Below are 13724 nucleotides of genomic sequence, written 5' to 3'. Positions count from 1 at the left end.
TGCACAAAGATTAACGGGGGTAACTTTGCTTGCTACTGAGTTTTAGGTTCGTCGGTAAAGGCCCAAGGAGGAAGCCCCCCCTTAGGTCCACCGCAAAAAGGCGGTGGGGCGCCTCACGCTAGTGGGGCCTCCGTCCCGGGTTTCCTTTATCCGAGTCACGGCACCAAATTGTGATAAATTGAGGCGAATAATTTGATTCAGCCTTTTTAAGGTCAATTGGAATTTTATTAATTACAGCAAGCAGTAGCAAGCAAAACAGCGCTGGGTGGGTAGGGGTCTCCTAACCGCCCCTCCTGCAGTGTCCCACACTGCAGTGCCCCACACCCCACCCCCCTTATTCAGTCTCTTTTATAGTTTCTTGGAGGTTTCTTCATTCGCGTCTCTTGCGATAGCGTGGCGTAGCTTGAGCATCCCTCTGCATCGTGTCTGCGTTATGTCGAGGCAGGTGATCGTTGGTTTCACAATCGGTTCCGGACAGTGATGGGCGTACCCGGAGCACTCCTACGTTGTCTAGTCCGGTGGCCGTTGCCTGGTGGTCGCTGATTTCATAATCAGCTCCGGCCATCCCCCAACATCCTTAGCCTGTGTCTGCAAGAGAAGCTAAGAAAAGCTCCCTAAATGGTGATTAATCATACTTGCGGTCTTGCGTTTTGCAATATGTCTATAGCCTTGCAATATGCCTATAGCCTTGCAGTTTGTAGCAGTTGCTTCTTTATTGTCCTTTTTTTAGTAAAACCCACAAGTTGCTGTTTCCCAACTTCACAGATGCTTCCCCTATCTCCTAACAAGCAAGCTAGTCCCTCATACTTTAATTTTATTTTTCCTCCTTTAATATTCCAATTCCTTTGATGAACAAACAAGTTACCACAGTTTATCACATCCCGATTGTACCCTCGAATGCTAAACCCTCCTACCCCTACGCAGTAAAAGAATCCTCACCCCGCCCTTCGGGGCTCTCGGAATCTGCCTCCCTTCTGCTTCGTTGTCTCCCTGTTTGCCCCTTCTGCGACCCTTCAATAAACGAGCAGGATTTCAGCAGCCCGAGTGTCCCTCCCGTTCTTCTGGTGGACCCTCAGATGTACCAGCTATCCGAGCTTCGTGCCGAGTGGCTAAAAGCCCCCACGGCTCGGCAACTGGCTGCCCGAACAGGGACGGACACCAGCGGGTCCAGTCCTTGACCGTCTCCTGGAGATTGCCTGCTCTGTGACCAGCCTTCTCCAGGATTGCAAGTGGCGTTCGGGACCAGTTTCCTGGGACAGTCGCCCTTTCAGTTCGGAAGGCTTCTGTCTCCTGGGTTCTGCTGATAACCGACGGACCTTCGAGCTGCGCGGCAGCAGCAACGCCCTCGGACCAGCAGAAGTTCCACCAGACCCCTCTTCGATGTCCCCGTTTTATGCCTGTGTCCTTCAGAGGTATGCTTATCTCGCTTTTTCTTACGCCTGACTAGGCGTCACCTCCCTTTTTTGTTTTTTTTTTTGTTTTTTTTTCCTTTTCGAAGAGGGTGATTTAGCTGTGAGACCTGATATAATGGGTAACCGCCTGTCTCCAGCTCAACGGGAGTTTTAGATCCAAATTAAGTCCCACCTTGTTTTAGGGAACATTTCTTTTAATAAGAGAGATTTAAAGCCTTTTGTTAAATTTATTTTTGAACATTTTCCTGCTATTACACGGGAAGATGTTTTGGTGCCTGATTTCTGGGGAAGAGTTGGGAGAAAGATTTACGATTTACAAGTTCAGGGGAGGATTTCAGTCGGTCGTTTTTTTCCGCTTTTTCATTCCATTCTTAATTTGTTAAAAAAGAAGAGAGAGAGTTGGGTCCCCAGTTCACCTACCTCGTGTTCCTCCCCCCCCAATCCTATTCCCTCTTCCCCTAAGGGCGGATCGGGAGACAGATCCTGCCATACATCGGCACAGAGCTGCTGCCGTCTCTCTGCTGCTTCCCGATCCTCCCTGTCCCATTCGTGTGTTGGGACTGGCCACCCCAACACATGTCATTCCTGTTCCCTCTATACCAGAGACCCTAATCCTAGTTTGAAACCCTGTTGCTCTTTAGAGGACTTAACTGAACAAATAGGACAAAATGGCGCCTGCCTCATGGCGAAAAAAGACCAGCCCCAAGATGGCGCCCCTCCTTCTCCTTCACCCCAGAAAATTCCTGACATCTCGCCCCCGCCTCCTCCCCCCCCTCCGTCGAGTGCCGCCCCTGTGTCGGGACCGTCCCCTCCTTCCCTCTGACCACACCCCTGGGTGGGCCCCCTGTGGCTGGGACCAGCCCCCAAGTGGGCCCAGCCCCCGTGGGTGGGAACCCCCCACCAGAAAGTCACGCCCCAGTGGGTGGGTCGGGACACGCCTCCTCCTCTCCTGCCACTGCCAGTACCGGAACCAGGAAGAAGCCTGGCCGGAAGCAGGCCATCCTGGCCTGTCGGACGCACGGTCTCCGGGACCCACCGGCCAGGGGGAGGCACCGTGCCCTAACCCAGCCTGCTTCATCCTCGGAAGAGGATGAGGAGAGTGGCAGCCCCCAGCATTCCAACAAGTCGGGGGGGGGGGGTTGGGCAAAGATCAGAGAGGAGGCAATTAAGGATGGGAATTTGGAATTGGCACGGGACTTGGGCAGCTTTGCGGCACCGGTCATCCTCCGGCGGGGGAGGGAGCCAAAGTGGGAGCAAATTCCATACGCTGAGGTGAAGGAGTTAAGGAAGGCTGCCAAAGATTATGGCAGAAACTCGCCTTTCTTTAAAAATGTGCTGGACTTAACATTTGCTGGACGTTTCCTAGTCCCCCATGATTTAAGGTATATTGCTAAGGCACTGTTTGCTCCCACCGAATGCGACCTCTGGGAGATTCATTGGAAAAAACTGTTGAAACCACTCCTGCGCAAGTATGATCTCGCAGAGGTGGTGGGAGAGGGGGATGAGGCAATGGAAGCCCTTGCTGGAGAAGGGGAGTTCAGCAGTCCGGAGGACCAAATTCTACTAGCACAGGAGCTGCTTCAGGACATAGCAGCAGCGGGAAAGGAGGCACTCCTGAAGATACCGGATGGTAAGATCCCCCTCCAAAACTTTTCTTCTATCATGCAAGGGCCTGAGGAGACTTTTATTACTTTTGTTGATAGACTGAAAGAGGCCATTGAGAGACAAATAGACAACGCAGAAGCTCGTGCAGAGCTTCTACGAAAGATGGCCATTTCTAACTCTAATTCGGAAACAAAAAAGATTCTCCGTGCACTACCTCAGGACCCCGAGCCCACCATCTCTCAGATGGTGGAGGCTTGCACAAAGGCAATGTCAATGGAGCACACGGTGGCCCTGGCTGTCAGCAAAGGGGTGGGAGAGGCCATGATAAACTTACAAAATACGCGCTGTTTTAACTGTGGTCAGCTGGGTCACATCCAGGTGAACTGTCCCCACTGGCCACAGATTCAACAACCTATCTTGCCCCCCCCAAGACCATATCCTAGGAACCCATTTTATCAAGATCACCAGTTTCATCTACAGCGACAAGGGTACCAGCCAGCGGGAAACTGGCGGCGAAGCGCGAGGAAGGGCCGCGCGACGACACCAAGTGGCCCTTCTCAGCATCCCAGCCTCCCGACCATCAGGGAGGACGAGTGGCCGCGCGGCCAAGTCCAGCAGTTCAGCGCAGCCACGAGGACGGACTCCGCCTCTTCCGCCGGACAGGTACCCTAAATCAGGGCAATCATCAGGTCCTCCGCAGCAGCGTCACCATCTCTCTCCAGGATGAGGACCTGACGAGAATTCCTGCTGGGTTCCTGGGCCCCCTCCACGACTGTCGGGACACCACCGTGCTCATCTTAGAAGACTCCTTCAACACGCCAAATGAAATCACCATCTTACCTGAGGTAGTGTGTTTTCCACCAGGAGAGGAGATCACCGTCTCCGTCATTTGTAACCACCCACCATTTACTTTAAGGAAAGGCGATCCTTTTGCTTTGCTTTACGTACTGGACACCCACGATGACCCGGACACAGAGAGACATGTTTTCTTCACCCAAAATGTATGTAAAGAAAGACCATTAATTGATGCCAAACTTTCTTTGCAGGGAAAGTCGGTGCAGATGCGGCTCATGGCAGACACAGGAGCTGACGTGACCATCATCCCCCAGGTGAGGTGGCCCAGCGACTGGGAGCTTGTGCCCCCTTGCGGCAGGATCTCCGGTGTGGGCGGAGCGGTCCACTCTCTGAGGAGTAGGCATCTTGTGTGCGTGGAAGGTCCGGAAGGACAATTGGCAACGGTGAGACCTTTTGTTGTCTCTTCAAACATACTATTATTAGGAAGGGATGTTTTATGCCAATGGGGAGCCCGCCTCGACATCCCTAGCCCTTTGTGGGATTTTTAGCGTGGGCCACTGCAGAGCGCACTTCCCCACCCCTGACCTGGAAAACCAACACACCGGTCTGGGTGGATCAGTGGCCCCTTCCATCAGAAAAATTGAGTGCGCTTCATAAATGAGTAGAGGAGCAGGTGAAACTTGGGCATTTAACACCTTCTACCAGCCCTTGGAATAGCCCTGTCTTTGTAATTAGAAAACCTGGCACAGACAGGTGGCGCCTGCTCCAAGACCTGCGAAGGGTTAATGATGTGATAGAAGATATGGGTCCCATTCAACCAGGCCTTCCGTCACCTTCTATGCTCCCCAGAGACTGGCAGCTAGCAGTGATAGACATCAAAGACTGCTTTTTTAACATTCCGCTCTACCCCGGGGATGCTCCCAGGTTCGCCTTTTCTGTACCATCATTGAATAGGGCTGAACCTTTTAAAAGATATCATTGGACATCCCTGCCTCAGGGGATGAAAAATTCCCCTGTGCTCTGTCAGACTTTTGTAGCGCAGATTTTATCACCTGTGCGTCGGCTTTTCCCTGAGGCCATCATCCTGCATGACATGGATGATGTGCTAGTTTGTGCTTCCGACTCGACATACCTAAAGGCAACACTGGACAAGACTATTAAGGCTATCAAAGCTGCAGGGCTCCAGATAGCAGAAGAGAAGATCCAATTCTCAGCACCATGGAGGTACCTCGGATTCCTCATCACAGGAAGGACAGTGACGCCACAGACACTGACCATCAACAAGGATCCGAAGACTCTGCGAGACCTTCAGCAGCTGTGCGGAACGATCACCTGGATCCGCCCCCTCCTGGGACTGACGACTGAGGAGCTGTCACCTCTCTTCTGTCTGCTTCGAGGCGACGGAGACCTCGCCTCACCACGCGAGCTGACACCTGCCGCGCGGGAAGCCCTGCAACGGGTTGCTGTTGCTCTGAAGTCTCGCCAGGCACACCGCGTGGTCCGGACCCTTCCCGTGAACTTCGCGGTGTTGGGTAAGTGCCCCCACCTCCATGGACTTCTCTTCCAGTGGGATAACAGAGCATCTGATCCCCTGGTCATCTTAGAGTGGCTCTTCCTACCACACCAGCCCTCTAGGACGATCACGACCCCTGCAGAATTGCTAGCCACTTTAATAATGAAGGCACGACACCGCCTCTGAACCCTCGCAGGGTGTGACCCTGAGTGCATTTACTTACCTGTTAGATTAGATCAATTGGACTCGTTGTTGCAAACTAATGAAAATTTGCTCATTGCTCTGGACAGCTTCCCCGGACAAATTTCGGTTCACTATCCTAAGCATAAATTGTTTAAGGATACATTGCATTTGGCCCCGAGAATGTTTAAAAGCAAAACACCAATTCCAGGTGCTCTCACGGTGTTCACCGATGGGTCGGGCAGATCCCACAAATCGGTGATCACTTGGAAGGACCCGGACAGTCAGAAGTGGGAGTCTGACGTCCAAGTGGTTGAGGGTTCCCCCCAGATGGCGGAACTTGCCGCAGTCGTGAGAGCATTCAAAAAATTTCAACAGCCTCTGAATGTGGTCACTGATTCGGCCTATGTCGCTGGGGTAGCAGAAAGGGCCGAAGGTGCCCTCCTCAAAGAAGTTTCAAACACAAATTTATACAGTTTACTCTCTGATCTCATTTGGCTACTTTCCCATAGAGAGCAACCTTATCATATCATGCACGTAAGGGCACACACCGATTTACCCGGAGAGATCACTGAGGGTAATCGGAAAGCGGACCTCCTAGCCATGTCAACACAAATATCTGCAACCGCTTCAACCACCTTACCAGACATACTCCGGCAAGCGCGGCTCAGCCGTGCATTTTACCACCAGAATGCCCCGGCTCTAGTGCGACAGTTTAAGATCTCGATAGCACAGGCAAGAACCATTGTTTCTACCTGCCCGAGCTGCCAGTCTTTCGCTCTTCCTTCCCTCATTTCGGGGACAAATCCCCGAGGGTTGGGAGCGCTAGAGATATGGCAGACAGATGTAACACACTTCGAGCCGTTTGGTCGGATGAAATACATACATGTCTCTATTGACACGTTTTCCGGCGCAGTGTTTGCCTCCGTCCATGCAGGCGAAAAAACCAGGGATGCCATGAAACATCTTTTCATGGCATTCTCTACGTTGGGAGTCCCATCTCACATAAAAACTGATAATGGCCCATGCTATGCGTCAAAGCGCTTCGGTGAGTTTGCGCAACAGTGGGGAATTTCCCATACCACCGGAATTCCCCACAATCCTACAGGACAGGCGATAATAGAGAGGGCCCACAGAAATCTAAAAAGGCTCCTTGAACAACAACATAAGCCGGACATTACAGTGAGCCCAGCCGAAAGGTTATGTAAGGCCCTGTATGTCCTGAATTTTTTAAACTGCTCAGAAAGGGAGCCTGACCCTCCTATTATCCGCCATTTTCACAATAACACCAGAGCGCAACTCGCCGAGAGGCCACCAGTCTTGATAAAGGACCCAGAATCCAAAGCTATCCAGGGCCCTTTCCCTCTAATAACCTGGGGGAGAGGGTATGCCTGTGTTTCTACAGATAAAGGACCAAGATGGATTCCGGGGAAATATGTCAAGCCCTTCGTAGAGGTGCCAGCTCAGCAAGACAACGTGTCCTTGGTGCAAAGCACCGAGAACACCTCATCGCTGGACGGAGTTTCCACTGCCTGGAAGAGGAGGAGAAGAAAGACCGTTCCTCCCAATATCGTCACACGTGTCATGATTACCCGAAGATATTTTCCCCCGCTGAACTCTACGTACCCAATTACCCCATCGCCCCCTGTACCCTTTCCTTTCCCCTAACCTCCCCTTTCCCTCAATCCTTACCCCTTTTCTCTAATTTTATTTAGTGCTTATTTAGTAAATAAAAACGGGGGAGGTTGGGGAGGGACCACTGAGGAAAATTTATCATTCAAGTTATGCTTTCTTTTATCACAAGACGCTGAGGATGACTACCGCCTTGAGGACACCTCTGAAACATCTGATGCTCCTGATCGTCATCATCTGGCTGTCACCGGTCAGGAGCTGGATAGTCCCACAGCTGAGAGAAAACATATGGGTCACGCTGGCGAAGTCCTTGAAGCAGGACAACTTCTGTATGGCCATGGGAAGTGTGGACAATCCGTTATCCACGTGCCTGGTAGGAGTCCCCCTGTCGCCAAACGACTATCCATATGCAGGAAAAAAACCTAATCCTGTGGACACCTGGGATGAGTGGACGAGGATTCTGCCATATGCACCACAGGAGCCCCAAGAATTGGACCTATTGGGCTCCTCTCAGGCAACATATTGTGTCAGGTTTAGGTACCAGCCCTCCCAGAAAGACTGGGATCAAATGGCTAAACTCCACCCCGCTGGTACCCAAGAAGTAAAAAGACACGATGTATCTCCCCACGATGGGAGATACCATGCAGCAAATTGGTGCAATTACACCTCGACCATGGTATCTAGGTCCTCCTCAGTTCCCAGGGTGCTCCCCAGGGGGTTTTTTCTCATCTGCGGCGACAGGGTGTGGGCAGGGATTCCCTCCCAAATCCAGGGAGGCCCCTGCAGCCTTGGGCAGCTTACCACACTGACACCGAACAAAACCCAAATTTTAAATTGGAAAAACGAAAATAAATTGGCTCGCAAAAAGAGATCCTATAACCAATTCGACGAAAATTGTGATTCAAAAATTTACAATTGGGGAAAGACGAAGAGAGTCACGGTATCCATATTTTTACCATGGTATGCCACAGCAAAGGCCCTCGGTGAGCTTTCTCACCTCGAGTGTTGGCTCAGTAAGCAGGCCAACGCCACGTCCGCTGCCCTTTCCGACTTGCTAGCGGACGAAGAAGTCACCCGGCACGCCACACTGCAAAATAGGGCTGCTATTGACTTCTTACTGCTCGCCCATGGCCACGGCTGTGAGGACTTTGAAGGAATGTGCTGCTTCAATCTGGCATCAAAGAGCACATCCATCCAAGCTAATATCCAGCGGATCCGAGAGCAAGTTGACGACCTCAAGACTGAGACCTCGACTGTAGATCCTGTGAATAAACTGCTGTCTCAATGGGGTGTCCCAGGGTGGGTTGCTATCATCCTCAGGGGACTCTTTTGGATCTTTCTGATAATGTTCATGATCTCGGTTGCTTTATTTTTGTTTAGACGTATGTTGCTTAAAACGTTGGGAAGTGCTTATTTAATAAATAAAAACGGGGGAGATGTAGGAGGAGGGGTTGGGGAAGGCAGTCTAGGGTTGCCATGGGAAACAGCAGTTGTATGAGTTCTCCACCCCCTTTTGTAAGAGAATTGTACCCTCCCCCTGTCCTGTCGGTTATTGTTCAAGTCTGCCCCTTAGCCTAGAATCTTCTCTGTTCCACGTTTTCCCTTTGGTTCTTCCACCAAGAACACTCCTTTCCCTTTTCCCCACTGGTTAATGTTGTATTTCCCCTCCCTTTAGCCTTCTCCAGATTGTACCCTCGAATGCTAAACCCTCCTACCCCTACGCAGTAAAAGAATCCTCACCCCGCCCTTCGGGGCTCTCGGAATCTGCCTCCCTTCTGCTTCGTTGTCTCCCTTTTTGCCCCTTCTGCGACCCTTCAATAAACGAGCAGGATTTCAGCAACCCGAGTGTCCCTCCCGTTCTTCTGGTGGACCCTCAGATGTACCAGCTATCCGAGCTTCGTGCCGAGTGGCTAAAAGCCCCCACGGCTCGGCAACTGGGAGATCCTTTGCATTACAGGGCGAATAAAGGGGGGATGAATGTGTGTGAATGAGAGGCGGGCTGGTTACCCCAGACCTGCTAAGCGAGAGCGGCAGTCTCCCATGCTGCGTTTCCGTCTTTTTCGCGAGAAAAGCGGCCAGTAAAGAGACTAAGCGAGTGATAAAAAGAGTGAGAGAACCCCCCCTGGGACTGGGTCTCAGAGAAAGAGTGGGACCCCTTAGTGGGGGGGGGGGGGGGGAAGAAAAGGTAATTAATTAGAAAAAAAAATTAATTAAAAGGTAAAAAGAGGGTTTTCTTGGCATAATCTATTGGGGAAAAATAAAAGGTAAAATGTGTAGGAGGGGCCCCAAAAAATTCTGCTGGATTGAGGGATAGGAATGCCCAAGGACATCCAAGATCAAATCTGCTGGATTGAGGGATTAATGTTCCAAGAGCATCCAGGGTTAAGTCAAACCTGCTGGGTTGAGGGATTAACATTCCAAGAGCAGCCAGAATTAAGTTTGCTGGGTTGTTGAGAGCACCCAAGATTGAGTAAAAATTTTGCCAGTTTGAAGATAAGTCTGACAGGATCTAGAGTTGGGAACCACACAGCTAGATTGAGGGGTATCCAAGAACACTGGGACTAGCCAGGGACACCTAAAAGTGTAATAGGTGTGTTGAAAAATAAAAGGTACCTTGTTGTTGTGGTTGTTTTGTTATGTGTAAGAGTAAGTAAAAATAAAGTTAAGTGAATGTAGACGAAGGAAAGTATATGTATGCATCCTGCCCTGTTAAGCAGCCTCACTGTGTTTCCCTGCTGTGACTGACAAACACAAGTTACGAACCCTCAGAACTGAAAAAGTTCAATCAAATATTGCTTCCATTGATGACCATGATATTGTCTATAATACCTTGTTACAACTTATGTTATGTAAGTGTTAATACCCCTATCCTACCAGTTCGTAAACCTGATGGGTCATACCGGTTAGTACAGGATCTGCGGGCCATAAACAAGGTAACTGAGGATCTGTATCCTGTGGTGGCCAATTACACGTTATTAACTTGCTTAACAGCCGAGCTAACTTGGTTTACCGTTTTAGATTTAAAAGATGCCTTCTTTTGCCTTCCTATCCACGAAGCCAGAAAATTTTTGCATTTGAATGGGAAAATCCTAAGAGCGGGCGAAGAACTCAACTGACATGGACCAGACTCCCACAAGGATTCAAAAACTCACCCACTTTGTTTGGAGAACAACTTGCAAAAGAATTAGAGACCTGAGAAGCCCCTCCAGAGGAAGGGAAGTTGCTACAGTACGTAGATGACATCCTGATAGCCACACGGACAAGGGAAGCATGCATGGCCTGGACGATAAGCCTCTTGAACTTTTTGGGGCTCCAAGGGTACCGAGTATCAAAGAAAAAAGCCCAAGTAGTAAAACAGAAAGTAACTTATCTGGGCTACGAAGTCAGTGCTAGACAACGTACCTTGGGCCAAAGCCGAAGGAGGCAATATGCCAGACCCCAAAACCTCAGACTGTAAAGGAACTACGAACTTTCCTGAGGATGACAGGGTGGTGCAGGTTATGGATCTATAACTATGGACTGTTTGTTAAGCCCTTCTATGAACTGATTGCAACTGAAAGCAGGAACATCCAAGAGACAAAGGAAGCTACGCAAGCTTTCAACCAGCTGAAAAAAGCCCTCATGTCAGCTCCAGCCCTGAGATTGCCGGACGTGAGTAAGCCTTTCCTTTTATTCTCCCATGAGAAGCAAGGAATCGCCTTAGGAATACTAGCACAGGACCTCGGCCCATATCGGAGAGCAGTGGCTTACTTCTCTAAGCAATTGGATACAGCAGCTAAAGGGTGGCCTGGGTGCCTCAGAGCTGTTGCAGCAGTCGTACTGAACATCCAAGAGGCACACAAATTCACCCTAGGCCAGAAAAGAACTGTGCTAGTGTCTCACACAGTGTCTGCAGTGCTAGAGGTAAAAGGTGGGCATTGGCTTTCCCCACAACGGCTCCTGAGATACCAAGCTATCATAGTGGAGCAAGATGATGTAGAGATAGTAGTGACTAACATTGTCAATCCAGCCTCCTTCCTCAGTAGAAACCAAGGGGAACCAGTGGAACAGGACTGCCTGGAGACCATTGAAGCCACCTACTCCAGCTGCCCTGACTCGAAGGACACCCCTCTGGAGAATGCAGAAGTCTCGTTTACTGATGGAAGCAGTTATATCATCAGTGGAAAACGGCACGCCGGGTAGGCAGTTACAACGTGCAAGGAAGTAATATCATCTGGGCCCCTGCCAACAAATACCTCTGCACAGAAGGCCGAGATAATTGCTCTAACTCGGGCCCTAGAATTGGCAAGAGGGAAAGAAATAAACATATACACGGACTCGAAGTATGCATTTGGAGTAGTGCATGCTCACAGAGCCATTTAGAAAGAGAGAGGACTGCTGAACTCTCAAGGGAAAAATATTAAAGATGCATCAGAAGTACTGCGACTTCTAGAAGCAGTCCAGTTGCCAGAGAAAGTAGCGATCATGCACATTAAGGCACATCAGAAGATAAACTCAGAATTGGAAGAAGGAAACGAGCTGGCAGATAGGGAAGCAAAAGAAGCAGCAAGAATTGAGGTCATAACTGAGGCAGCCCTGATTCCAGACGGGCAAATTTCCCCTAAAGGTAAGCCAAGATACAACAAACTAGAAAAAAAATTAATCTATGAGCAAAAAGGAGACTATAACCAAGAGGGATGGGCCACCATAGAAGGAAAATTAGTTCTACCCTCCTATTTATTATGGTCCCTAATAAAGGAAGAACACCAGAAAACCATTGGGGTATTGATGCTCTATCATAACTAGACATTTACAACTCGACAATGTGACCTTTGCCTCCAGACCAACCCCAAAAATACTCCCAAACCAAAGCTTAGCCAGATTAGGAAGGGTCATGGGCCGGAGCAGCAATGGCAGATTGATTGTACAGAATTGCCAAGAAAAGGGGGGTATAAGTTTTTACTGGTGCTAACAGATACCTTTTCAGGATGGCCAGAAGCATTCCCCACCAGGACTTCTAAAGCTCAAGAAGTAACTAAGGTATTGGTACAAGAAAACATACCACGCTTTAGAGTCCTGGCCACAATCTCCTCAAATAGAGGACCACATTTTATTGTAAAATTCGTGCAACAAGTTAGCCAATACTTGAACATAGACTGAGAACTTCACACCCCATATAACCCACAATCAAGTGGTCAGGTAAAAAAAAATGAATCATTTGATCAAACAACAAATTGTACAATTGGGACAAGAAGCTAATTTGTCATGGACTCAATCCCTCCCATTAGCACTACTGCAGATCCGAACCAAACCCAAGACTAAAGAAAAGCTAAACCACTTTGAATTGCTTTATGAAAAACCATATGGGGTGCGAAAGAGAATGTCTACCCAAGACATGTCACTAACCTCCTGTATGTTAAGTCTCTTAACTTGGTGTATCCAGCACCAATCACTAGCTAATAAACACAAGTCATAACTAGTGAAATACACTGTTTAGAAGACTTTATGTCACCCAATTATAATTCTATTAATTTTAGTTACTGTAAGTTTAATGATGTCTACTTTAACACTCATGTAGAATTCGAGGATGTTAAAACACATGGCCAGTCTGACATCACTCTCTAGAACTCATAGAATCTTACTGAAAGAGGACGGTCATGATAGTAGATCAGAATTTAAATCAAGACCCCTGTAGTAAAAGAATTTACTATATTTTAAGAAAAGGGGGGACTGAAGCAGAGATTTTTAGAGTTAGGTTAACAAAATGAATTAAGCATTTCTAATTTAGCTTGTAGAGTTATGTGTTGAATTTTCAACCTTTTACTTAAGAAACCTCTGCCTAGTACAAAGGGCATAGGAAAATGCAAATTTCGGAAGCTTCTTGCATAAAGAACAATACCAGAAGAAGCAAAGAACCCAGATAAAGAAGCTCCTCTGTCTCCAAGCCTATCAAGACTGACAGACGTACTCAGATAAGCACCAAAGGACCAAAAGCGCACGCGCAGAGAGGAAAAGTTCAAAAGTTCAATCATGAGGAAGACCACAATCTTCAGCCTCAGGACCACCAAGAGACCCCCCGTACGACCACCACAGCAAACCACGCATGCCCAGAAGGGCGTGGACTTAGCATGAGAAGCGAGGACAGGCGGGGCCAGGGGTTGAATACGCATGAAAAAGTCGTGCAGTGTATTGCATATGGAACGTCTTTAAGAATAAAAGTGTGGGTCAGACTGAGGCTCGGGGCACAACTTTTGGAGAGCTATCTCACTTGTGCTGGGCGCTGACATACATACCCATTTCATAACGACCCCAGGTTATGGAGTCTATTTATTTATTCCGCGTATCGTTTCAGAGGTTTCTTCCCTTCGCCAGGCTGCAACGTGCCCGCTACTACCCAGAGCTGGGCAGGAGTGGGCAGAGAGCACGGCCATCTGCCAGCAGGTTGCAGCTTGCCCAGGAAAGTGCAGTGTCCTTGGAATGTGCAGCAAATCTTATTTCCTGGCAAGGTCGGGCTAAGTGAGCAGTGCTGGTACACTTTCTCCTTGAGAACTGGAGCGGAAAAGCTTTTCGCTAAGATGTAGGCGACTAGAGAGGCAGAATACGCAGCT

At 49.1% G+C, this 13724-nt stretch overlaps 1 protein-coding gene and 1 long non-coding RNA gene across 4 annotated transcripts; both read left to right on the top strand.

The window, feature by feature from the left end:
- Nucleotides 1–401: 401 nt before the first annotated feature.
- On the top strand, nt 402–8422 carry LOC128800093 (uncharacterized). Of its 3 annotated transcripts, XM_053964998.1 has the most exons (5): nt 402–1412; nt 2779–3042; nt 3498–3862; nt 4064–4255; nt 4840–8422. In XM_053964998.1, exons 1-5 carry the CDS (start codon nt 1394–1396, stop codon nt 5509–5511), a joined length of 1512 nt encoding a protein of 503 aa, XP_053820973.1. In that variant the 5' UTR covers nt 402–1393; the 3' UTR covers nt 5512–8422. The 3 variants fall into 3 exon arrangements, with proteins under 3 accessions (XP_053820973.1, XP_053820972.1, XP_053820971.1); XM_053964997.1 differs by having other exon boundaries at nt 3498–4126; XM_053964996.1 differs by having other exon boundaries at nt 3498–4255.
- Nucleotides 8423–9496: 1074 nt separating this feature from the next.
- On the top strand, nt 9497–11893 carry LOC128800417 (uncharacterized). The gene is made up of 2 exons (XR_008434970.1): nt 9497–10070; nt 10156–11893. It is a non-coding gene; the product is annotated as an uncharacterized LOC128800417 (long non-coding RNA).
- The last annotated feature ends 1831 nt before the right edge of the window (nt 11894–13724 follow it).

Source organism: Vidua chalybeata, chromosome 26 (assembly GCF_026979565.1).
Source record: "Vidua chalybeata isolate OUT-0048 chromosome 26, bVidCha1 merged haplotype, whole genome shotgun sequence".
Lineage (NCBI taxonomy): Eukaryota > Metazoa > Chordata > Aves > Passeriformes > Viduidae > Vidua > Vidua chalybeata.
The sequence above is the reverse complement of the archived record's forward strand: the minus strand, read 5'-3'. Positions and strand labels throughout refer to the sequence as shown.

Excerpts from the sequence above, each read along its gene's own strand:
- LOC128800093 (XM_053964996.1), top strand. Across the intron at positions 3,043-3,497 it reads ACTCCTGAAGATACCGGATG|CGACAAGGGTACCAGCCAGC; the intron begins GTAAGATCCCCC and ends TTTCATCTACAG. Across the intron at positions 4,256-4,839 it reads CGGAAGGACAATTGGCAACG|ACTTTTGTAGCGCAGATTTT; the intron begins GTGAGACCTTTT and ends GTGCTCTGTCAG.